Here is a 26,270-nt window from a genome sequence, read left to right on the forward strand (position 1 = left end):
AATACCCCAATGACAAAGCACATTTCCAGAGCACGGCCTGATGGTCCCGACATAGTTCTACGTTTCTAAGCTTGGGGCATCATTCAAGGCCACCTTGGAATCTATAAATGTACCTGCACTTCCAAGGACTCATAAAAAGAAAAAAGACATACTCTGTTTCACCAAGAAAACTGCTCAAAGAAGTTGCCTCAAAATTTAGAGTTTAGAAATCAGTGTGCGATCTGGATGAACGGGAAGCAAATTGTTCACTACCTGGAGTGTATCATTTTCCCCAAATGAATGTTGCTGAATTTCTTGGCGTATATACTTTCTGGAGGCTCATTTGCAGGCACATATGCATAAAAGATCATTTCTTTTAAGGTGATGTACTGTGGTGCAAGCGCAGCTTCAAAGCCCATATCAGGAGCCTAGAGGAGGAAAAGAGGAACCAAAAGCATTGCATTTAAGCAAAATGCCAGTATCAGGTTTGTTTCCAGTGTGTGTCCCAATGATACTGCTTTGCTCGTCAGCAGGAGCAATATTTCAACACGCTCTGTTTGTATATGCTTGTGTGTGCAAGGGATAATGCACACATCTAACCCTGACTCCGGTGGCATTTCTCATTCCTTCTGTTTTGCGCGTCATCCCCTGCAGTCAACTCGGGCACCTCCGCCCTGATCTCTGACCCGTAGGTCTTTCCAACACACCCTTCTCTGGTCCTGGTCCTTTCCAGTGTTGGGAACTTTGGGGACCATCCTGAAGGGGATGCTGTATGTTGACCTGGTGGCTATGCCATGAAGAGTGGGTGGTGGATGGTGCAGACCAGTGGGGGCACGGCCATCCATTAGTGCCTCCAAGACCTGTTTTCTTTCTCAAATTTGGGAACCCACTGAGTTTGGGAACTCACTGGGAAGGGGAGAGCATGGGAAATAGATGCAAGGAGAACTGGCATGAGACCCAACTGATCGAAGTTCTGAGGACTCTTAAAAAGGCTAACCGTGAGTTAGGGTCCCAGAGGCCCTCCTAGCCTGGGAGTGGCAAGATCACCCAGTGAAACACGTGTACAAGTCCATTGAAAAGGCAACATGCTGACCAAAGCCTAGGCACTGGGACCTGTTCCCTGGGTAGAGGCCTGATCTAATAACTACCCAGTTGTGCGTGTAATTTGATGTAAATTATTTAACCTTGCTGTGCCTCATTTTCCTCATCAGTAAAATGAGGATAAATAGCTGTTATAAAGGTTTAAGCATACACAGCAGTGCCTGGCACATAGAGCCAAATAAAGCCTGGAGATTATTTTTATCCAGAGCAGAAACCTGCATAGTTTGTTTTTGAGGAGGGAGGTGAACCCATCTGGAGCCTAAAAACCTCCTTTGATTTTAATAATTTAAACTTCCACTGGGACACCCTGGGGGCTCAGTCAGTTGAGTGTCTGCCCTGGGCTCAGGTCATGATCCCCGGGGGCCTGGGATTGAGCCCTGCCTTCGGCTCCAGCCCCGCCTCAAGCTCCCTGCTCAGCGGGGATCCAGCTTCTCCTCCCTGTTTCTCACTCTCACTATCTCTCTCTTAAACAAACAAATAAAATCTTATAAAGAACTTTCTTAGAAAAAACTTTTTAAAAACTAATCTTTCACATAAAAGAATTAAGACATTTTCTATAAATTATGAAGTTTGGTAACTGGATTTTTTTTTTTTTTGTAACGTTGACCCTTCTGCTCACGTCCTCTGACTTGTGTGTACACAGAGGCCATGTAACAGACAGCAAATACACGGGAGTCACATGGCAGTGTGTAGGCACCCAGGGACTCCCGCCTCCCTCTGTACACGACTCAGACAAGCAAAGTGAAGGCACCATCCTTTCAGCTCCAATCTTGGCCTGGTAATTCACAATGATCCATTAAAACTAGTGTTGGGAGAGGAGGGGCAAGACATCGGAAGAGTAGGGTCCCCAAGTCACCTGTCCCCACCAAATTACCTAGATAACCTTCAAATCATCCTGAAAACCTACGACTTCGGCCTGAGATTTAAAGAGAGACCAGCTGGAATGCTACAGTGAGAGGAGTTCGCGCTTCTATCAAGGTAGGAAGACGGGGAAAAAGAAATAAAGACACAAAAGGCCTCCAAGGGCCCCGCGAGGAGCCGGGCTGAGGCCCGGGCGAGTGTCGGCCAGGACAGGAGAGCCCCGTCCCAGAGGAGCAGGAGCTGCACCAACCTTCCCGGTGGAAAGGGGCCTGCAGGGAGTTAGAGCAGGACCCAGGAGGGCGGGGATGCCCTCGGGCTCCCGGGGACACTAACAGGCACCTGCGCCCCGGGAGAGTGCGCCGAGCTCCCTAAGGGCTGCAGCGCGCACGGCTGGACCCGGAGCAGCTTGGAGGGGCTTGGGCGGCTCCACGAGGAGGGGGCTGTGCAGCCCCAGGACCAGCTCTGAAGCGGCTCGGGCAGAGGCTACGCACAGACAGAGCTACACCGGGAGCGCGATTCCAACAGCGCAGGCCCCGGAGCACAGGGCGCCGGGACACAGCCCAGGATCCGGCCTCCCCCGGGACAGGCAGAGGCCGGGAGGGCCCAGGACAGCGAGGACACTCCTGCCCCGAGCTGTGCAGATCAGCGGCCCCGCGCCGGAGCCTCCAGACCCTGCAGACGGAGAGCCCCGGAGCTACTGCGGGAGCTGACTCCAGGGCTGCAGAGCTGGCCCCGCCACTGCGGTTGTTCCTTCTGGGGCCTCACGGGGTGAACAACCCCACTGAGCCCTGCACCAGGCAGGGGCAGAGCAGCTCCCCCAAGTGCTAACACCTGAAAATCAGCACAGCAGGCCCCTTCCCCAGAAGACCAGCAAAACGGACCAGTTCCAGGGGAAGTCAAGGGACTTAAAGTATAAAGAATCAGAAGATACTCCCCCGTGTTGTTGTTGTTGTTGTTGTTGTTTTTGCTTCCTGATTTCTGTTTGCTTCCCCCCCATAAAAAAAGGATTTTTATCCTTTCTTCTTTTTCTTTCTTTCTTTTCCTTTTTTCTGTTTTTCTTCCTTTTTTCTTTTTCTTTTTTCTCTTTTATTTCCTTCTTTCTCTCCTCTCTTTTGCTCCTTTTCCCAATACAACTTATTTTTGGCCATTCTGCACTGAGCAAAATGACTAGAAGGAAAACCTCACCTCAAAAGAAAGAATCAGAAACAGTCCTCTCTCCCACAGAGTTACAAAATCCGGATTACAATTCAATGTCAGAAAGCCAATTCAGAAGTGAAGAAACCCCACACCCCCGCCCCCGTGAGTGGGACCAGGCCTAACCCTGAGGCAGCTCATCCAGGCGCCTCCCATGAATTCAAGCAACAAAAACATTCTGTTTTTCCGAGATAAGAAAACTATCCCCCCTCGCCCTGACTGGGAAAGTCCCTGAACATGGTCGTGTTGACCTTCAAAGAAATCAATCATGTCATAACCCGAATGCTATGCTACTCCCGCGGTTTTTTGCCTTTAAAAGATGCCTGTAATTGCTAATCGGGGCTGTGCCACCTCTGAGGCGGAGAGCCCGTTTGCGCAAACGTCCAATAAACCCTCTTGCTTGTTGCATCTGCCTGTCTGGGGTCTGAGTCTCTGGGGCGTCCACCGGGACGCGTTTGCACCCATGAGCCAGGGTCCAACAAGAAGCACTATTATACAGCTACTGGTGGCTCTAGAAAAAAGCATAAAGGACTCAAGAGACTTCATGACTGCAGAATTTAGATCCAATCAGGCAGAAATTAAAAATCAATTGAATGAGATGCAATCCAAACTAGAGGTCCTAATGACGAGGGTTAACGAGGTGGAAGAATGAGTGAGTGACATAGAAGACAAGTTGATGGCAAAGAGGGAAACTGAGGAAAAAAGAGACAGACAATTAAGAGACCATGAAGACAGATTAAGGGAAATAAACGACAGCCTGAGGAAGAAAAACCTAGGTTTAATTGGGGTTCCTGAGGGAGCCAAAAGGGACAGAGGGCCAGAATATGTATTTGAACAAATCATAGCTGAAACCTTTCCTGATCTAGGAAGGGAAACAAGCATTCAGATCCAGGAAATAGAGAGATTCCCCCGCTCCTAAAATCAATAAAAACCGTTCAACACCTCACATTTAATAGTTAAGCTTGTAAATTCCAAAGATAAAGAGAAGATCCTTAAAGCAGCAAGAGACAAGAAATCCCTGACTTTTATGGGGAGGAGTATTAGGGTAACAGCAGACCGCTCCACAGAGACCTGGCAGGCCAGGAAGGGATGGCAGGATATATTCAGGGTCCTAAATGAGAAGAACATGCAACCAAGAATACTTTATCCAGCAAGGCTCTCATTCAGAATGGAAAGAGAGATAAAGAACTTCCAAGATAGGCCGGAACTGAAAGAATATGTGACCTCTGAACCAGCTCTGCAAGAAATTGTAAGGGGGACTCTTAAAATTCCCCTTTAAGAAGAAGTCCAATGGAACAATCCACAAAAACAAGGACTAAATATATATCATGATGACACTAAACTCATATCTTTCTATAGTAACTCTGAACATGAATGGGCTTAATGACCCCATCAAAAGGCGCAGGGTTTCAGACTCCATAAAAAAGCATGACCCATCCATTTGCTGTCTACAAGAGACTCATTTTAGACAGAAGGACACCTACAGCCTGAAAATAAAAGGTTGGAGAACCATTTAACATTCAAATGGTCCTCAAAAGAAAGCAGGGGTAGCCATCCTTATATCAGATAAACTAAAATTTACCCCGAAGACTATAGTGAGAGATGCAGAGGGACACTATATCATACTTAAAGAATCTATCCAACAAGAGAACGTAACAATCCTCAATATATATGCCCCGAATGTGGGAGCTCCCAAATATATCAATCAACTATAACCAAAGTTAAGACATACTTAGATAATAATACACTTATACTTGGTGACTTCAATCTAGCGCTTTCTACACTCAATAGGTCTTCTAAACACAATATCTCCAAAGAAACAAGAGCTTTAAATCATACACTGGACCAGATGGATTTCACAGATATCTACAGAACTTTACATCCAAACTCAACTGAATACACATTCTTCTCAAGTGCACATGGAACTTTCTCCAGAATAGACCACATACTGGGTCACATATCAGGTCTGAACTGATACCAAAACATTAGGATCATCCCCTGCATATACTCAGACCATAAAGCCTTGAAATTAGAACTAAATCACAACAAGAAGTTTGGAAGGACCTCAAACATGTGGAGGTTAAGGACCATCCTGCTAAAAGATGAAAGGGTCAACCAGGAAATTAAGGAAGAATTAAAAAGATTCATGGAAACTAATGAGAATGAAGATACAACCATTCAAAATCTTTGGGATACAGCAAAAGCAGTCCTGAGGGGGAAATACATTGCAATACAAGCATCCATTCAAAAACTGGAAAGAACTCAAATACAAAAGCTAACCTTACACCTAAAGGAACTAGAGAAAAAACAGCAAATAGATCCTACACCCAGCAGAGGAAGAGAGTTAATAAAGATTGGAGCAGAACTCAACGAAATCGAGACCAGAAGAACTGTGGAACAGATCAACAAAACCAGGAGTTGGTTCTTTGAAAGAATTAATCAGATAGATAAACCATTAGCCAGCCTTATTAAAAAGAAGAGAGAGAAGACTCAAATTAATAAAATCATGAATGAGAAAGGAGAGATCACTACCAACACCAAGGAAATACAAACAATTTTAGAAACATATTATGAACAGCTATACGCCAACAAATTAGGCAATCTAGAAGAAATGGATGCATTTCTTGAAAGCCACAAACTACCAAAACTGGAACAGGAAGAAATAGAAAACCTGAACAGGCCAATCACCAGGAAGGAAATTGAAGCAGTCATCAAAAACCTCCCAAGACACAAAAGTCCAGGGCCAGATGGCTTCCCTGGGGAATTCTATCAAACGTTTAAAGAAGAAACCATACCTATTCTACTAAAGCTGTTCGGAAATATAGAAAGAGATGGAGTACTTCCAAATTCGTTCTATGAGGACAGTATCACCTTAATTCCAAAACCAGACCACCCCAACAAAAAGGAGACTTATACACCAATATCCCTAATGAACATGGATGCAAAAATTCTCAACAAGGTATTAGACAATAGGATACAATACATTAAGAAGATTATTCAACATGACCAAGCAGGATTTTTCCCCAGATGCAAGGGGGGTTCAACACTCGTAAAACAATCAATGTGATTCATCATTTCAGCAAGAGAAAAAACAAGAACCAAGAGATGCAGAGAAAGCATTTGACAAAATACAGCATCCATTCCTGATCAAAACTCTTCAGAGTGTAGGGATACAGGGAACATTCCTCAACATCTTGAAAGCCATCTACGAAAAGTCCACAGCAAATATCATTCTCAATGGGGAAGCACTGGGAGCCTTTCCCCTAAGATCAGGAACAAGACAGGGATGTCCACTCTCACCACTGCTATTCAACATAGGACTACAAGTCCTAGCCTCAGCAATCAGATAACAAAAAGATATTAAAGAAATTCGAATTGGCAAAGAAGTCAAACTCTCCCTCTTCGCCGATGACATGATACTGTACCTAGAAAACCCAAAAGCCTCCACCCCAAGATTGCTAGAAATCATACAGCCATTTGGCAGTGTGTCAGTATACAAAATCAATGCCCAGAAGTCACTGGCATTTCTATACACTAACAATGAGACTGAAGAAAGAGAAATTAAGGAGTCAATCCCATTTACAATTGCACCCAAAAGCAGAAGATACCTAGGAATAAACCTAACCAAAGAAGTAAAGGATCTATACCCTAAAAACTACAGAACACTTCTGAAAGAAATTGAGGAAGACACAACGAGATGGAAAAATATTCCATGCTCATGGATTGGAAGAATTAATATTGTGAAAATGTCAATGTTACCCAGGGCAATTTACACATTTAATGCAATCCCTATCAAAATACCATGGACTTTCTTCAGAGAGTTAGAACAAATTACTTTAAGATTTGTGTGGCATCAGAAAAGACCCTGAATAGCCAGGGGAATTTTAAAAAAGAAAACCATAGCTGGGGGCATCACAATGCCAGATCTCAGGTTGTACTACAAAGCTGTGGTCATCAAGACAGTGTGGTACTGGCCAAAAACAGACACATAGGTCAATGGAACAGAGTAGAAAGTCCAGAAGTGGACCCTCAACTTTATGGTCAACTAATATTCGATAAAGGAGGAAAGACTATCCACTGGAAGAAAGACAGTCTCTTCAATAAATGGTGCTGGGAAAATTGGACATCCACATGCAGAAGAATGAAACTAGACCACTCTCTTGCACCATGCACAAAGACAAACTCAAAATGGAGGAAAGATCTCAATGTGAGACAAGAGTCCATCAAAATCCTAGAGGAGAACACAGGCAACACCCTTTTTGAACTCGGCCACAGTAACTTCCTGCAAGTTCCATCCACGAAGGCAAAAGAAACAAAAGAAAAAATGAACTATTGGGACTTCATCAAGTTAAGAAGCTTTTGCACAGCAAAGGATACAGTCAACAAAACTCAAAGACAACCTACAGAATGGGAGAAGATATTTGCAAATGACATATCAGATAAAGGGCTAGTTTCCAAGATCTATAAAGAACTTATTAAACTCAACACCAAAGAAACAAACAATCCAATCATGAAATGGGCAAAAGACATGAAGAGAAATCTCACATAGGAAGACATAGACATGGCCAACATGCACATGAGAAGATGCTCTGCATCACTTGCCATCAGGGAAATACACATCAAAACCACAATGAGATACCACCTCACACCAGTGAGAACGGGGAAAATTAACCAGGCAGGAAACCACAAATGTTGGAGAGGATGTGGAGTAAGGGGAACCCTCCTGCACTGTTGGTGGGAATGTGAACTGGTGCAGCCACTCTGGAAAACTGTGTGGAGGTTCCTCAAAGAGTTAAAAATAGACCTGCCCTACGACCCAGCAATTGCACTGTTGGGGATTTATCCGAAAGATACAGATGCAATGAAACTCCGGGACACCCGCACCCCGATGTTTATAGCAGCAATATCCACAATAGCCAAACTGTGGAAGGAGCCTCGGTGTCCTTCGAAAGATGAATGGATAAAGAAGATGTGGTCTATGTATACAATGGAATATTACTCAGCCATTAGAAATGACAATTACCCACCATTTGCTTCAACTTGGATGGAACTAGAGGGTATTATGCTGAGTGAAGTAAGTCAATCGGAGAAGGACAAACATTGTATGTTCTCATTCATTTGGGGAATTTAAATAATAGTGAAAGGGAATAGAAGGGAAGGGAGAAGAAATGCGTAGGAAATATCAGAAAGGGAGACAGAACATAAAGACTCCTAACTCTGGGAAACTAACTAGGGTGGTGGAAGGAGAGGAAGGCAGGGGTGGGGGTGAATGGGTGATTGGCACTGAGGGGGCACTTGACGGGATGAGCACTGGGTGTTATTCTGTATGTTGGCAAATTGAAAACCAATAAAAAATAAATTTATTATTTAAAAAAACTAAAGTTGGCCTTTATTCTATTTCCTTAGGCCAAAGGAAGAGTTTTATTAAGCCCCAGTCAAAAAAAGAAAAGAAAATAGTCTAATTCTTTGCCCATGTACTGAGGAAAATTTATTTTCATGACCTTGTGCCCAGTGATGAATTCATAAGCAGTACATTATACAGTAAAATTCTTAGAAAACCCCGTGGTTCACCTGCAAAGAAGATAATGTCTCCTTCCTAAGTCAGCATTAGAAAAGGAAAAAAAAAATAAAAGATGAAGGGGCACAGTTATTACAAAAGCAGAAAGGTAAACCAGTGGGGAAAAAGATAACTTGTGTTTCTTGGTCAACCTTGGGAAGTAGGAAACCAAATCTACCATTAACCTGGGTTGGAAGTAAAAGGTTTAAGTGATAACATAGAGTATCTGGTGGTGTTGCCATAAGGATATTTGTAGGAAGATATTCTGGGTGGAGTTAAATCGAAAGGGACCGGGAAGAAGGTGTTGGAGATGTTCTCTAGTAGGTAGAGGTTTCTTTCCAAGTCAAATGGAGCAAAATGCGTGGCTAAGAGTTTGTCCCAAGCAAGACATCATCCCGTTTCCCTGTAATTCTGTATATAGAATGTGGCATCTGTTCTTAAAACAAGGCAAACTCTCTCAACCCATTATATCACTCACCTGTCCAAAGATACTTTTAGAATTTCCAAAAGCTCTAAGGGACCCATCAGCTTCAAAATGGTCTGGAGTCAGTTTATGTATAAAGCCCATGTGGTCATAGTATAATGTGAAGATATTATCAGAGACAGATCCGATTTTGCTGTATCTTCTTAATCCTATTAGGAAAGAAACAGAAGCTTCTTGATATTGATGAAGTACAACTGGAGAACATACCATACCTTGCGGGGAGGAAAACAAACCACAACTATTCACTGAAACTAAGGGGTGGGAGTGTAGGGCTTCGAGACTCCAGAACTGGTAAGACACTTTAGTCCTTAAGTCCCTGGAAAGTCCTTTCCTGGCTCCAAATCATGATAGAATCTGTTTGCCAAAGTAGATGGAGGGCGGATGGCGGGACCACAACAGAGATCTGGAGAAAAAGAGGGTAGGTCCCCCTGGTGGTGGTTCCTCGTCCTAACCCAGGGAACTGGGTGCCGGAAGAGGGGGGCAGCAGGAGTAACCCTCAGGGGACTGAGGGCAGCCACCCACGGAGACTGGTGGGTCGCAGGCCATCCTTGGATGGATGTGTAGGGCTGGGCCGCTGTCCTGAGTTCCTGTCACATGTCAGGGCAGCGCATGAAGCTCATCTTGGAGGTGGCTGCTGGGACAGCAAACAGCCACCCAGCCAGGCAGATGCTGGTCCAGAGCGGAAGAGCCAGAGAGCAAGCTCGGCTCTTGGAATCGGAAAGGCTGATCTCTACACCACCACCCCGATTCTGGCAGACACCCCAGGTCTATTCTCTCTCAGACCCCTGAACATTGGAGCGCCCCAGGACTAAATGTTTAGATCTCATCCAGTTTTAGAATTTCAATCCCATTTTTATGTGGCTGAGTCCCAAGTTTAAACCTACCATCTCATTCTTGTGCCTGACCTGCAGATTTGCTTCGGCCGGCTCCAGACCCATGGCAGGCAGGTGTCCCAAACCCAACTCATCTCCAATTGAATTCGCATTCCTCAGGCAAAGTCCTCCACCCTGGTCCTCCCTCCTCATTTCCATCACGGCACCTGCATTCTTCCTGTTGCTCAGTCTGAAACCATGGTGTCATTCTTTTGGTTTTTTTAAAATAAATATTTTATTTATTTATTTATTTATTTATTTGACAGAGAGAGAGAGAGCAAGTGCACAAGCAGGGGGAGCAGCAGGCAGTGGAAGGAGAAGCAGGCTCCCCATCAAGCAGGGAACCTAATGCAGGGCTTGATCCCAGGACCATGGGATCACAACCCAGCCAAAAGCAGATGTGTAACTGATAAGCCACTCAGGCACCCCTTGAATAGTCTTTGTTTCTTTGTTTTTGTATATTTTTTTATTGGAGTTTGATTTGTCAACATATAGCATATCACCCAGTGCTCATCCCGTCAATGCCCACCTCAGTGCCCGTCACCCAGTCACCCCAACCCCACGCCCACCTCCCTTTCCACTCCCCCTTGTTCGTTTTCCAGAGTTAGGAGTCTCTCATGTTCTGTCACCCTCGCTGATATGTCCCACTCATTTTCTCTCCTATCCCTTTTATTCCCTTTCACTATTTTTTTATATTCCCCAAATGAATGAGACCATATACTGTTTGTCCTTCTCCGATTGACTTACTTCACTCAGCATAATACCCTCCAGTTCCATCCATGTTGAATGGTGGGTATTTGTCAATTCTAATGGCTGAGGAATATTCCATTGTATACATAGACCACATCTTCTTTATCCATTCATCTTTCGATGGACACCGAGGCTCCTTCCACATTTTGGCTATTGTGGACATTGCTGCTATAAACATTGGGGTGCAGGTGTCCCGGAGTTTCATTGCATCTGTATCTTTGGGGAAAATCCCCAACAGTGCAATTGCTGGGTCCTAGGGCAGGTCTATTTTTAACTCTTTGAGGAACCTCCACACAGTTTTCCAGAGTGGCTGCACCAGTTCACATTCCCACCAACAGTGCAGGAGGGTTCCCCTTTCTCCACATCCTCTCCAACATTTGTTGTCTCCTGTCTTGTTAATTTTCCCCGTTCTCACTGGGGTGAGGTGGTATCTCATTGTGGTTTTGATCTGTATTTCCCTGATGGCAAGTGATGCAGAGCATTTTCTCATGTGCGTGTTGGCCATGTCTATGTCTTCCTCTGTGAGATTTCTCCTCATGTGTTTTGCCTATTTCATGATTGGATTGTTTATTTCTTTGCTGTTGAGTTTAATAAGTTCTTTATAGATTTTGGAAACTAGCCCTTTATCTGATCTGTCATTTGAAGAAGCAAAAGCTTCTTATCTTGATAAAGTCCCAATAGTTCATTTTGCTTTTGTTTCCCTTGCCTTCATAGATGTATCTTGCAAGAAGTTGCTGTGGCCAAGTTCAAAAAGGGTGTTGCCTGTGTTCTCCTCTAGGATTTTGATGGATTCTTGCATTTAGATCTTTCATCCATTTTGAGTTTATCTTTGTGTCTGGTGTAAGAGAATGGTATAGATTCATTCTTCTGCATGTGGATGGACAATTTTCCAGCACCATTTATTGGAGAGGCTGTCTTTTTTCCAATGGATAGTCTTTCCTGCTTTGTCGAATATTAGTTGACCATAAAGTTGAGGGTCCACTTCTGGGTTCTCTATTCTGTTCCATTGATCTATGTGTCTGTTTGTGTGCCAGTACCACACTGTCTTGATGACCACAGCTTTGTAGTACAACCTGAAATCTGGCATTGTGAGGACCCCAGCTCTGGTTTTCTTCTTCAATATTCTCCTGGCTATTTTGGGGTCTTTTCTGAATCCACACAAATCTTAAGATGATTTGTTTCAACTCTCTGAAGAAAGTCCATGGTATTATGATACAGATTGCATCAAATGTGTAAATTGCCCTGGGTAACATTGACATTTTCACAATATTAATTCTTCCAATCCATGAGCATGGAATATTTTTCCATCTCGTTGTGTCTTCCTCAATTTCTTTCAGAAGTGTTCTGTAGTTTTTAGGGTATAGATCCTTTTCCTCTTTGGTTAGGTTTATTCCTAGGTATCTCATGCTTTTGGGTGCAATTGTAAATGGGATTGACTCCTTAATTTCTCTTTCTTCAGTCTCATTGTTAGTGTATAGAAATGCCACTGATTTCTGGGCATTGATTTCGTATCCTGCCACACTGCCAAATTGCTATGAGTTCTAGCAATCTTGGGGTGGAGGCATTTGGGTTTTCTACGTAGAGTATCATGTCATCAGTGAAGAGGGAGAGTTTGACTTCTCCTTTGCCAATTTGAATGCCTTTTATTTCTTTTTGTTGTCTGATTGCTGAGGCGAGGATTTCCAGTACTATGTTGAATAGCAGTGGTGAGAGTGGTCATCCCTGTCTTGTTCCTGATCTTAGGGGAAAGATTCTCAGGGCTTCCCCATTGATAATGATATTTGCTGTGGGCTTTTCATAGATGGCTTTTAAGATGTCGAGGAATGTTCCCTCTATCCCTACACTCTGAAGAGTTTTGATCAGGAATCGATGCTTTATTTTGTCAAAAGCTTTCTCTGCATCTATTGAGAGGATCCTATGGTTCTTGTTTTTTCTCTTGTTGATATGATCTATCACATGATTTCTTTACGAGTGTTGAACCAGCCTTGCATCCTGGGGATAAATCCCACTTGGTCATGGTGAATAATCTTCTTAATGTATTCCTGGATCCTATTGGATAGTATCTTGTTGAGAAATTTTGCATCCATGTTCATCAGGGATATTGTTCTATAATTCTCCTTTTTGGTAGAGTCTCTGTCTGGTTTTGGAATTAAGGTGATGCTGGCCTCATAAAATGAGTTTGGAAGTACTCCATCCCTTTCTAGCTTTCAGAACAGCTTTAGTAGGATAGGCTTTGTTTCTTTAAACGTTTGATAGAATTCCCCTGGGAAGCCATCTGGCCCTGGATTTTGTGTTTTGGGAGGTTTTTGATGACTGCTTCAATTTCCTCCCTGGTTTTTGGCCTGTTCAGATTTTCTATTTCTTCCTGCTCCAGTTTTGGTAGTTTGTGGTTTCCAGAAATGTGTCCATTTCTTCTAGATTGCCTAATTTATTGGCATATAGCTGTTCTTAATAAGTTTTTAAAATCGTTTGTATTTTCTTGGTATTGGTGGTGATCTCTTCTTTTTCATTCGTGGTTTTATTAATTTGAGTCTTCCTTCTTTTGAATAAAGCTGGCTAATGGTTTATCTATCTGATTAATTCTTTCAAAGAACCAACTCCTGGTTTTGTTGATCTGTTCTACAGTTCTTCTGGTCTCTATTTCATTGAGTTCCGCTCGTATATTTATTAACTCTCTTCTTCTGCTGGGTGTAGGTTTTATTTGCTGTTCTTTCTCCAGTTCCTTTAGGTGTGATGTTAGCTTGTGTATTTGAGTTTTTTCCAATTTTTTGATGGATGCTTTTATTGCAATGTATTTCCCTCTCAGGACTGCTTTTGCTGTATCCCAAAGATTTTGAACAGTTGTATCTTCATTTTCATCAATTTCCATGATTCTTTTTAATTCTTCTCCAATTTCCTGGTTGACTCATTCATCATTTAGTGGGATGCTCTTTAACCTCTACATGTTTGAGTTTCTTCCAAGTTTCTTCTTGTGATTGAGTTCAAGTTTCAAAGCTAGAAAATATGCAGGGGACAATCCCAATCTTTTGGTATCAGCTAAGACCTGATTTTTGACCCAGTATGTGGTCTCTTCTGGAGAAAGTTCCATGTGTACTTGAGAAGAATGTGTATTCAGTTGCATTTGGATGTAAAGTTCTGAAACTATCTGTGAAATCCATCTGGTCTAGTGTATCATTTAAAGCTCTTGTTTCTTTGGAGATGTTGCGCTTAGAAGGTCTGTCATTTGCAGAAAGGGCCCTGTTGAAGTCTCCCGGTATTAGTGTATTATTTTCTAAGGATGTCTTTTCTTTGGTTATTAATTGATATTATTGGCAGTTCCCACACTAGGGGCATAAATATTCATGATTGTTAGGTCCTCTTGTTGGATAGATCCTTTAAGTATGATATAGTGTCCCTCTTCATCTCTTACTACAGTCTTTAAGATAAACTTTAATTTATCTGATATGAGCATTGCTACCCCTGCTTTCTTTTGAGGACCATTTGAATGGTAAATGGTTCTCCAGCCTTTCATTTTCAGGCTGGAGGTGTCCTTAGGTCTAAAATGAGTCTCTTGGACACAGCAAATAGATGGGTGTTTCTTTTTTATCCAGTCTGAAACCCTGAGCCTTTTGATGGGGTCACTAGGCCCATTCACGTTCAAAGTTACTTTTAAAAGATATGAATTTAGTGTCATCATAATACCTATTCAGTCCCTGTTTTTGTGGATTATTTCTTTGGATTTCCTCTTTCTTTTATAGGGTTCCCCTTAATATTTCTTGCAAATCTGGTTTGGAGGTCACATATTCTTTCAGTTTCTGCCTATCTTGGAAGCTCTTTATCTCTCCTTCTATTCTGAATGAGAGCCTTGCTGGATAAAGTATTCTTGGCTGCATGTTCTTCTCATTTAGGACCTGAATATATCCTGCCAGCCCTTCCTGGTCTGCCAGGTCTCTGTGGAGAGGTCTGCTGTTAACCTAATAGTTCTCCCCATATAAGTTAGGGATTTCTTGTGTCTTGCTTTAAGGATTTTCTCTTTATCTTTGGAATTTGCAAGTTTCACTATTAAATGTCAAGGTGTTGAACAGTTTTTCTTGATATTGGGGGGGGAACCTCTCTATCTCTTGCATCTGAATACCTGTTTCCCTCCCCAAATTAGGCAAGTTCTCAGCTATGATTTGTTCAAATATGCTTTCTGGTCCTCTGTTCCTTTCGGCGCCTTCTGGAACCTCAATTACACGTAGATTTTTTCCTTCTGAGGCTGTCATTTATTTCCCTTAACCTTTTTTCATGGTTTTTTTTTTAATTGTTTTTCTCTTCTTTCCTCATCTTCCTTCTTTGCCATCAACTTGTCTTCTATGTCACTCACTCTTTCTTCTACCTCATTAACCCTCATCGTCAGGACCTCCAGTTTGGATTCCATCTCATTTAATTGATTTTTAATTTCGGCCTGATTAGATCTAAATTCTGCAGTAATGAAGTCTCTTGATTCCTTTATGCTTTTTTCCAGAGCCACCAGTAGCTTTATAATTGTGCTTCTGAATTAGCTTTCTGACATTGAATTTTAATACAAATTCTGTAACTCTGCAGCAGAGAGTACTGTTTCTGATTCTTTCTTTTGTGGTGAGTTCTTTTTTCTAGTCATTTTTCTCAGTGCAGAGTGGCTAAAAATGAGTTGTACTTGTTAGAAGTGCAAAATCTTCTCTCTGTGGCATTCCAGCTATTCTCTCTTTAAATCTCAGGTTGAATTCATAGGTTTTCAGGATGATTTGAAAGTTATCTAGGTAAGTTGGTGGGGACAGGTGACTCGGGGACTCTACTCCTCTGACATCTTGCCCTGCCCCCGCCTTGGTGTCATTCTTAACTCCCCTCTTCTTCTCACACCCAATATCTAGCCCGTGAGCAAATCCTACCGACGTTCACCTTGAGATATGTAGAGAACCCAAGCTCTTCTCACCACTTGCACCTGTCACCCAGCACAAACACAATATGGAAAGAGGCTTATCATGAGGAATCAGCGTATGCCATCGTGGAGGCTGAGCAGTCCTGTGATCTGCTGTCTGTAGGCTTGAGAAGCAGGGGACCCCCCCAGAGTAACTCAAGCTCCCATATCAGAGGACACATCAGCGAGAAGCAAGAATCAGAAAGAGGGCTGGTTCAAGGCCCAGTCCCAGGAAGCAAACAGGGTGAATTCCACTTTCCTTCACCCTTTCACTCTGCAGACTTGATGCCCACCCAGGCTGGGGAGAGCCGGCTGCTTCACTGAGCCCACTGATTCAAAGGCTAACCTCATCTGGAAATGTCCTCACACACACATTGTTTAATCTGGGCACCCCTTGGCCCCATCAGTTGACACATAGAAGTGACCATTACTACTGCTAAGGCTCAACATGCTATAGTTCATCTGTCACTGTAAAATACACTTTCTTCGCATTTTAACATCTTGCCTGAGATTACTTTTATAATCGCGATGTCTTGGCAGTTATCATCCAGCAGGTGGCCCCTATGCTACAGGGCTCAATTGCTCCCCTGACTGTGCCTTAAGTCAGCTCAGTTTTGTCCCTCACTTGGGGAGTTTCCCGGAACCCTAGTATAATAACATTTAAATTTTACTGATGCTTAAAATGCTTTAAAATACTTAAAAAGTATTACATCATAATTTGGCATTGAAACAAAGTTACTGTAGGTGCAATGAGGGAAGAAAACAAAGCAGGGCATATATTTGTCAATAATACAGCAAACAATGCTGGAAGAAGGACTGCAGTTTTGTATTTCCTAGTACAGCCACAACTGAGTGTTTTCTAGGACATAAGAAAGGAAAAAAACTCACAAGTATTTGAAATTACATTATCTTTTGCTAGTGAAATACACTCAAAATGATTGCCTGACGACATGCCACATGCCATGGTGGGCAGGGGAAATAGCATGACAATAATCCATTCATCACTCAGGATCACTGTTTAAAACAATGTGTGAAAGTTCAGTTGGAAGTTTCTCCTTGTGTCAACAGAACAAGGTCATCTTACAATCAATGAACCTCAGATTTTATTATATATAGGTTTTACAATATTCTTCTGTTGGCTTTGCATATGAACAACCAGCTGAGTTGGCTCCAAGTTCGTGGGTAATATTATTTTTCTCTGAACTTTCTGTAGAAGAGTATGGACGATTCATTGCTGAAGCAGCAAAATCCAAGACTGGCTTGATTTTTTTTTTTTTTGTACCTTTAAAGTTATTTGCATTCTCTATTTCAAATAATTCAGATGTGTTTTAGCTTTTAGTTAAAATCACATTGTCGATTTGGGTTTCCTTTATGATTTTTTTAAATATTTTATTTATTTATTCATGAGAGACACAGATAGAGAGAGAGGCAGAGACACAGGCAGAGGAAGAAGCAGGCTCCCTGCAGGGAGCCTGATGTGGGACCTGATCCCGGGTCTCCAGGATCAGGCCCTGGGCTGAAGGCGGTGCTAAACCACTGAGCCACCCGGGCTGCCCTCCTTTATAGTTTTTTGTATTTTCAGTATTTATGCATTCACCCATCCATCCACGCATTCATTCACAGCAGAGGGAATGAATGGGACCTATAGGTGGAGAAACAGAGACATCACCCCTATTCATTACTGGAAATTCCTACAACTTGCAGTCTCTCAATCTTTAGTGTCTATATTTATCATTTTAGATTTTTCCCACTTAATTATGCATCCATTCTACATGTGGATGTGTTTCTTAGTTTATATCTATGATATGTAATTGTTTATCACTTGGATTGACAATTCAGTTCCATTTTCTTTGGTGTTATTTTTACTGTTTCCAAAGTAATCTTGCCTAGTCTATTTTGATTTTTGTTTTACTATATGTGCTATTTATTTTCTTTTTCTTTTTTTTGTAATAATAAATTTATTTTTTATTGGTGTTCAATTTGCCAACATACAGAATAACACCCAGTGCTCATCCCGTCAAGTGCCCCCCTCAATGCCCGCCACCCAGTCACCCCCAGCCCCCACCCTCCTCCCCTTCCACCACCCCTAGTTCGTTTTCCAGAGTTAGGAGTCTTTATGTTCTGTCTCCCTTTCTGATATTTCCTACCCATTTCTTCTCCCTTCCTCTCTATTCCCTTTCACTATTATTTATATTCCCCAAATGAATGAGAACATACAATGCTTGTCCTTCTCCAATGGACTCATTTCACTCAGCATAATACCCTCCAGTTCCATCCACGTTGAAGCAAATGGTGGGTATTTGTCATTTCTAATGGCTGAGGAATATTCCATTGTATACATAAACCACATTTTCTTTATCCATTCATCTTTTGGTGGACACTGAGGCTCCTTCCACAGTTTGGCTATTGTGGACATTGCTGCTAGAAACATCAGTGCGCTATTTATTTTCTATTTTCTGTTTCTCCAGACCCACCCCCAGACTTTCTCTTCTCTGTCTGGTACACTGGAGGTGGACCCCTATGAATTGCAATACTCGTGCTATGTTTCCAGATGCCTTCTGATCGGATTTGGCCAATGAAAAGCTCTAGAAGGAGGGAAGAACAAGGGAAGGGGAGAAGGTCTAGATAGTTCTTCCTAGTTTTCTTCCCACTTTACTGATGCAGTCTGACGATAGCTTTGAGCCTCCTACACTATGCCTCTTGCAGGGTGGCCCCCAGTCCATTTCAGCTTTGACTGGGCTTAGATGATGCTATTACCTATCTACTATCTCTCTATTGATCGATCAATCTATCTATCTATTTATCCATCCCCTATTTATTTGCATTACACCTCAAATCAAAGGAACTGTAAGAGTGCCCTCCCATTGCTAATTTCTGGATATTTTAATATCATTGTTGGTTCCTTTAACTTGGTCCATTGCTCTGCAAATAATCCCCTTATAGAGGCTCTTCAGGTGAAACACTTGAGTGGAATTATGTTTCCAGCCAGGACTGTAACTGACACAGTATTTACTGGAAATGTCCCTGGATAATAGACTGGATTCTGGGACTGAGTTGCTCACATATTTAAGGAATGCCCAGATGACCTCTATGCTAAGTTGCTATTGTGACACTGGTAATCCACAGCAAGCAAGGGCATCACAATGACTCAAATTATTACTGGTGTATAGCATGGGGTAGCATGTCTGTGGGGGACAACACTTTACATGTCAAATACACTACACATGATCAAACGGGGTGGCTGTACATGACAACAATAACAATTATGTTTTTTCCAAAGACTACAGGGTGGTATGACTTTTATGGAAGAACTTACAAAAACAATCTATTTATGACCTTGAATATTCAACTAAAGGCCACATTAGAAAATTCGGCAGCTGTGTGAGGAGAAAAGAACCTCACTCCATACAACACACAAAAATAGAAATTTCACATAGACCTATATACCAAATCTAAAACAAGCTCCTAGAAGAAAACAGGAAAATACCTTCATAACTTTGGGATAGCCAAGATTTCTCAAACAGGATATAAGAAGAATACTAAACATACAAGCAAAGATTGACAAAATGAACTTTAAAAAATGAATAGTTCTGCTCCTCACAGGATGCCATAAAGAGAATAGAAAAGACAAGCCATTGGATGGAAAGAGATGTTTGCAAGTTATGTTTCTAAAAGAGGACTCACATCCATAAAACATTAAAAACTCATAGAAATCAATAAAAAAAAGAGTCATTCCAATAAAAACTTGACTAAAATGAGACTTGACAGTATACCTGGTGGGCTCAAATGATTGACTGCTTGCCTTCAGCTCAGGTCATGATCCCAGAGTCCCGGGATTGAGTCCTACATTGGGCTCCCTACTCAGTGGGGAGTCTGCTTCTGCCCGTCACCCCAACTGAACTGTACACTTAAACATGGCTAAAATGCTAAATTTCATGCTGGGTATATTTTACCACAAAAATAAGTGGCAAAGTAAAAATTACCAGCAGCAATCAAGAAAGGAAAGAGAACAATATGCCAAAACATGCAAAAGCACGCACTAAGGGAAGAAAGAGAAAATTTTGATGGAATAGGTCACAATGCTCTACACCCAGTCCTTTGAGGTCATATTAAGAAAAGGAAGAGGGACTTCTCAGAAACATGCTCTTAACAGGAGAGAAGTTGACAGAGGAGGAAATGGTACTCAGAGGGAAAAAATCAAGCCCTCTTGAGGGTAGCCAGGTTTACTACCTTCCAAGACACTGTATTGAGAAAACAAGTCCAGAGGCTACCTCAATAAGGTGAAGCAAGCAGGTCTCAAGGGTATGTTAGAATACCTAGAGTACACTACAGCAAATAGAAGGTCTGACTAGGGCTACACGCACTTTAATGATGAACTAGGGAAAATGAAAGGAAGAGCAGAGATAGAAGAGAAGACGTGAAGAAGGAAAAAGAGTAAAGAGGAAGCCCAGGAGGAGCAGAGGGGAAAGGGAAAGAAAAGGAAAAGAAGGCACTAGCAGCCTATAAAAGATGTAAAGAATCCAGTTGAGACAAAGTCTATCCCAAGAGGAGGTAAATTTTCCCCCATATTTTTCATTAAAGGACCTTAATAAATTAATAGACTCCACAGAACACGACCTCAAAAACCTAAAAATTGTATAACAAAACAAAGTGAGAATGCAGATCACAGAGACACAGACACAGACTAAAATAGAGAAGTGTGTTCCTTCATCTTTCCAGGCTTTGAGATGGGTTAACAAAGTGTCAACTGAGTTGGAAAAGACTGGGCATTGGTCAACAAGGTCAATCAATACACACTGTTTCTTCTGCCGGACAAATAAACTGAGAGAAGCTATGTAGGCTTGACCACCGAGATCCCAGAATTAATGTGGATGGAGAGCCATGCACCATTTACACAATGCCACCTCCTACAAGCTATGTGTGATTCTATTTGTATCAGTTGCGTTTGTACAAGCAGGCTAACATGACCTGCTGCCGTCAGTGCTGTGAACGTTAAGCAAGATGGTGTTTGTAACATGCTCAGCACAAACACAGCTCAGTAAACAGGAGTGACTATTGTCTTGTGGGGAAGTAAAACCTCACAGAAGCTGTAAATGGGAGCATAGCATGGTGTTTCAGGGTCCCCTCTAGAGGGCTTTCATAGGATCCTAAAACCCCATCACCCCCCAAAGATTCTGGGAAGACAGTAGAGAGCACCAGGAACCTGTCTCCTCACCTGGACGACAGTTGCATTGGCAGAATGTCTCTGATGTTAATTATTTTGGAATTCTGGGGTCTATTGGAGGCTTGCAACCCTGGAGGAAGGTGTGGATGTGGACACTATGGCCTGTAGCAGGAACTGCCTCTCCTCCGCTTGAGCCTCCCAGTAGGCAGCTGTGCACATATTCCCAGAGCCAGGGTGGGCAAAAAAAGACCCTGTCCTCCAAATATTGGGAATCTGCATTCTGATCTTTTCATGATAAAAACACTCCACAGACTAAGAATAAAAGGAGATGACCTCAAAAAAAAAAAAAAGGAGATGACCTCGACATCATAAAAGCCATATATGAGACATCCATAGTGAACTATGATATACTCAATGGTAGAAGACTGAAAGCTTTTCCTCTAGGATCAAGAATGAGGCAAGGTGGTCTGCTTTCACCACTTCTGTTCAACCTAGTAGTACTAGGAGTTCTAGCCAGCACAAGTAGGCAAAAAATAAATAAATAAATAAAAGGCATACATATCACAAAGGGAGAAGCAAAATCACCTCTACTCACAGTGATATGATTCTATATGTAGCAGCCCTAATGGTCCTACATAAAAGTTGTTAGAATACGTGAATTCAGTGGCATGCTTTAAAATCAATACACAGAAATCAGTTGTGTTTCAATACACTCACAATGAATAATCAGAAAAGAAAATTAGGAAAACAATTCCGTTTATAACATCATCCAAAAAATACTTAGAATTTACGTAACCAAGGAGATTTAAGGCAGCCCATGAAAATGTTTGATAAGGGATTAATATCCAGAATAGAGAGCTTCTACAACTTAGTAATAATAATAATAATAATAATAATAATAATAAACCTCAAGAAATCTGATTAAGAAGTTGGCAAGTGACTTGAATAGAGGTTTCTCCCAAGAAGATATACAAATGGCTAATAAGCACAAGAAAAGATGCTTAACATTAAGGAAAACACAAATCAAAACTATGAGATACTACTTCACACTCATTAGGATGACAACGATGAAGAAAAACACAAAGGGTTACAAAAGGATAGGAGAGGGTAATTGGGTGGTGGGCATTAAGGAGGGCACACGATGAGATGAGCACTGGGTAGTATACTATAAGTTGGCAAATTGAGTTTAAATAAAATTTTAAAAATAAAAATTTGACTATTAAATTTTTTTTTAAAGTTTGAGCACCCACTGTTGACTCCCACGTATTACTGGGAGCAAGTGAGTGTCTATGGAATGGGATTTGGCCCTTCTAATAGAACTATAAATGCATTTACACCCTAACCCAGCAATTTCATTTTTTAGGAATATACTCTGGAAATATTCATCTAAGTCCATATAAAAATAATATGTACATGAGTACACATTCTGGAATAATTTCTAATTGCAAAATACTGATAATAATCTAAATGTACATATACAGAAATGAGGCTGGTTTAATAAAATTTTTTATATCCACCCAGCGGGGGAGAAAAAACAAACAACCCAAAAACCAAAACCAGAAAATAGCAAGTGTTCACAAGGATGTAGAGAAATTAGAACTCTTTTATTCTGGCAGTGAGAATGTAAAATGGTACAGCTACAGTGGAAAAGAAGAAATGCAATTTCTCAAAAAATTAAAAATAGAACTACCATATGATTCAGGAATTCCACGTCTGGGTATCTGCCCAAAAGAGTTTGGAGCAGAGTTTCAAAGAGATATTTGTACACCTATGTAGCTAAAACATGGAAGCAACACAAATGTCCCTTGATGGATGAATAGATAAGCAAGATGCGGTATATACATATATATACATACATGCAATGGAATGTTATTTAGCTTTACAAATGAAGGGAATCTTGACACATGCTACAACATGGATGAACCCTAAGGACGTGATGCTAAGTGAAATAACGTGTTCACCAAAGGACAAATCCTGGATGATTCTTCTTATATGAGGGACCTAGAGCAGTCAAAATCATACAGTTGGAAAGTAGAATGTTGGTAACTGGGGCTGTGGGAAGGGGGGAAATGAGGATTTATTTTTTTTAAGGTATATAGCATTTAAGTTTTACAAGATGGGAAGAGTTCTGGAGACGGAGGTGCTCATGGTTGCAGGAATTTTGAATGCACTGAACCACCAATATTTAATACTCATACTTAATCATGAGTAAGATGGTCAACTTTGTTATGTGTATTTTACCACAATAAAAATAACTTTTAGGGGCCCCTGGGTAGCTCAGTGGTCAGGTGTCTCCCTTCGGCTCAGGTCGTGACCCCGGGGTCCTGGGATAGAGTTCCGCAACGGGCTCCCTGCAGGGAGCCTGCTTCTCTCTCTGCCTATGTCTCTGCCTCTATCTCTGTGTCTCTCACAAATAAAAACACAAAATCCTAAAAAATAATAAACTTAAAAAAATCTGTCACCCCTAATAGGTTTGAGACCTTAAGATTAGTTGATTAATACGACAGGTTTTTTTTTTTTTTCATATATCTTCGAATCCCTGCTCACATGTAGTTCTTCTATGAATAAAAGTGAATTTCTCACCTGCCTTTGTCAGGTAGACATTTCCACTTTGGGAAACAAAAGTAATGTCTGAAGTATAAAAGCTATGGTAAGTATTCTTTATGATATCATCATGAAAGTCAGCTAATAATTCGAAAGTGTTGCCGCCGTCGATTGAAAGCCATATCTGAGGGAACAAACAGATGATGTTTCATTAAGGGGCTGCCCCCCAACGGTCACCGTTACCCTGTCTGCACATATAAGCCCCAGCGCAGGGCCCCTCGGAAACTTCCACACTCATCAGGTGCCTGCAGGTGCACAGACTCCTTACCCACCCAGTCAACGACCTGTGTAGCTTCTTCCTGGGGTTTGGACGAGGCGCACGCGGCAGAGTCGCAGGTCTACAGTGCGCATGATGAATGCATAAAAGAACAGAGTTATCCCATCAGCTCCCAAGTGGGGTCCCCTGATCATGAAAGGATGAAGTGCTGGGTGTGACTGGCTGGGAAGGGAGGAGCTTACCTCCTACTGACAGGAGGCTTTCTGTTCTAAGCCTCTGGCAAGTATGTCTGTGAGCCTGTGTTGGTGGTAATGCTCACTGACACTTGCGACGGCGTGTCCCAAGACCTGAGTCAATCTCCAGATCTACTCCACCCCGGAAGTCTCTCTATTCCCCTCCTCCTTCCCCTAAGAGTTGTTTGAAGATAAATCGGATCCTGTATTGGATGAATCCTGCTTCCTTGGGACCTCTTTTAATGGCCTAAATCTTAGTCAAACAAAGATTCCGGGTTTTTAAGGTTCTTTTTAAAAAATGAATTTTAATGACAAGTTAGATCTGAAAATTAGCTTCTCATACATTTAAAACATTATAAGTTGCCACTGCAGTTTCTTTGACCACCATACAAATCACTTTCTTTTACACCTTATCTTATATAACTGTGGTCTGTTCTGTCCTTTCCTAGAGGTAACTAACAACTGCTATATTTTAAAATCCTACATTTATATCTATACGTATATTTTTTTCTATAACTACATCTTTCTGTATCTGAGTGCCATATTAGCTTCAGATTAGCTTTAACCTTGCCCTGGATTACATGTTTAGGCCGTGCGTATTACACAGAGTATTTACTGAACCACATGTGAAGATTTCTATCACTCAGAAATTAGTGCTCACTGCTGGTGTAGCACGATCCATACCCCCATGGGTATATATATACCCTATGTAGACATGTCCTATGTATACATCCTGTGACTATAGGATATGAGGACTCCAATATTACTCTGGCTTTGGCTCCTGCAAATGTTACTACTGAGCATGGTGGTGGGTGGGTCAGTGGGCGAGGAAAGGCATTTTGAACAATATACTCAAAACAGCATCATATTGTACCTATTGTTCTCTAAGTTACATTTGCCACTCAACAAAACATCTCAGATCATTTCATATTAGCTCGTGTAGATCTTCACAATCTTCTCTAGTGCTGCATGGTATCCAATATGATGGCTACACCACACTGGAGATACTCTATTTTCCTACCAGAGGACACTTAAAGGTCGGATCACAATGTAAGCTGTTAACAGACAATATGGCAAGGAGCATTCATTTATCTGTCTTTCTGTTACTAATGTTAAAGTGTGTTTGTAGAGCAGATACTGAAAAACTGAGTTGCCAGGTCAGAGGCTATCAATATATAAAACTTGTATGATTTTTCAATTTCACTGAACCACCTTATAGTCCCACTAGCATTGTATTCCAAAACCTCACAAATTATCAAAAATTTACTTTAGATTTTTACTGATTACCTGTATGAAAACAATGGCATCTCATCACACTTTCTTTTCCATTCTAAATTATTGATCCCTGTACAGCTCACTTTTATCTTTCTTATGTTATTGCATAGTATAATGAACATGTGTGAACTGACATCCCAACCCAGAAATTAGCATGTTGCTAGTACTTTGCATTTTCTTCCTTCTCTCCAATCCTATTATACTGCATCTTCCCTCAGAGATGTCCAATATTCTGAAATGAAATTTGCATTTTTCGCTCCCTTGGTTTTTGCTTTCTTTTCAGTTTTAGCAATACATGTGTATGCAGGTTTAGGTGATAAATTGCTTGAGTTTATTCTTTTGGCTCTTTATAAAAAGATACCATCCATATATTGTCTTCTAAGACTGACTTTTCCTCCTCTTAATATTACTTACTTATAGTCATATGTGTTGCATATAGCTCAGCTCATTTGCTTTTATATTGCTGTGTAATAGTTTATTATGTGAATCAACTGCAATTTATTCTCCTATTCATGGGCATCTGGATCATTTTCAGGTATTTAATGCTATGACTAATAGTGCCATGATGAAGATTTCAAAATGTTTCCTCATATTTGTGTTTCCCTTGCCAAAAAAAAGTGGAATTGGTGAGACAGAGCACATGCAACCACTGTAATTTACAGGATAATAATGCCAAATTTCTTTCCAAAATAATTTGTAGTCATTTATGCTCCCATAAGCAATAGATGAGAGATCTGATTGATCCATATCCTCTTCAACATCTCCTGTTGACATGATGGTGGAGGCTTCAATCTTCCTTCTGTTAATAGGGTGTGTTACATTTATTAATTTTCATGTGTTGAACCATCATTGCATTCCAGAATTAAATCCTACTTGGTCACAGTATATGTAATCCCTTTCATGCACTCTTTAATTTAGTTTGCTAGTATCTTGTTGAAGAGTTTTGCATAAATGTTCTTCAGGGATATTGATTTCTAGTTTTTTTGTAGTATCCTTATCTGGTTTTGGTATTAAGGTAACACTGGCCTCGAGAGTGACCTAGGAAATATTCCTTCCTCTTC

At 41.4% G+C, this 26,270-nt stretch overlaps 1 protein-coding gene across 1 annotated transcript in view; it reads right to left on the bottom strand.

Moving 5' to 3' along the window:
• CATSPERB (cation channel sperm associated auxiliary subunit beta) overlaps window positions 1–26,270 on the bottom strand; it is a 140,731-nt gene that overhangs the window by 58,528 nt on the left and 55,933 nt on the right. The window contains exons 14-16 of the mRNA XM_025985613.1: window positions 23,464–23,608; window positions 9,171–9,325; window positions 253–407 (exon numbers count right to left, since the gene is read on the bottom strand). Of these exons, the coding sequence (XP_025841398.1) occupies window positions 253–407; window positions 9,171–9,325; window positions 23,464–23,608 (455 nt within the window). The remainder of the gene's footprint in view (window positions 1–252; window positions 408–9,170; window positions 9,326–23,463; window positions 23,609–26,270) is intronic.

The sequence above is a fragment of the Vulpes vulpes genome, chromosome 6 (genome assembly GCF_048418805.1).
Source record: "Vulpes vulpes isolate BD-2025 chromosome 6, VulVul3, whole genome shotgun sequence".
Taxonomy (NCBI): domain Eukaryota; kingdom Metazoa; phylum Chordata; class Mammalia; order Carnivora; family Canidae; genus Vulpes; species Vulpes vulpes.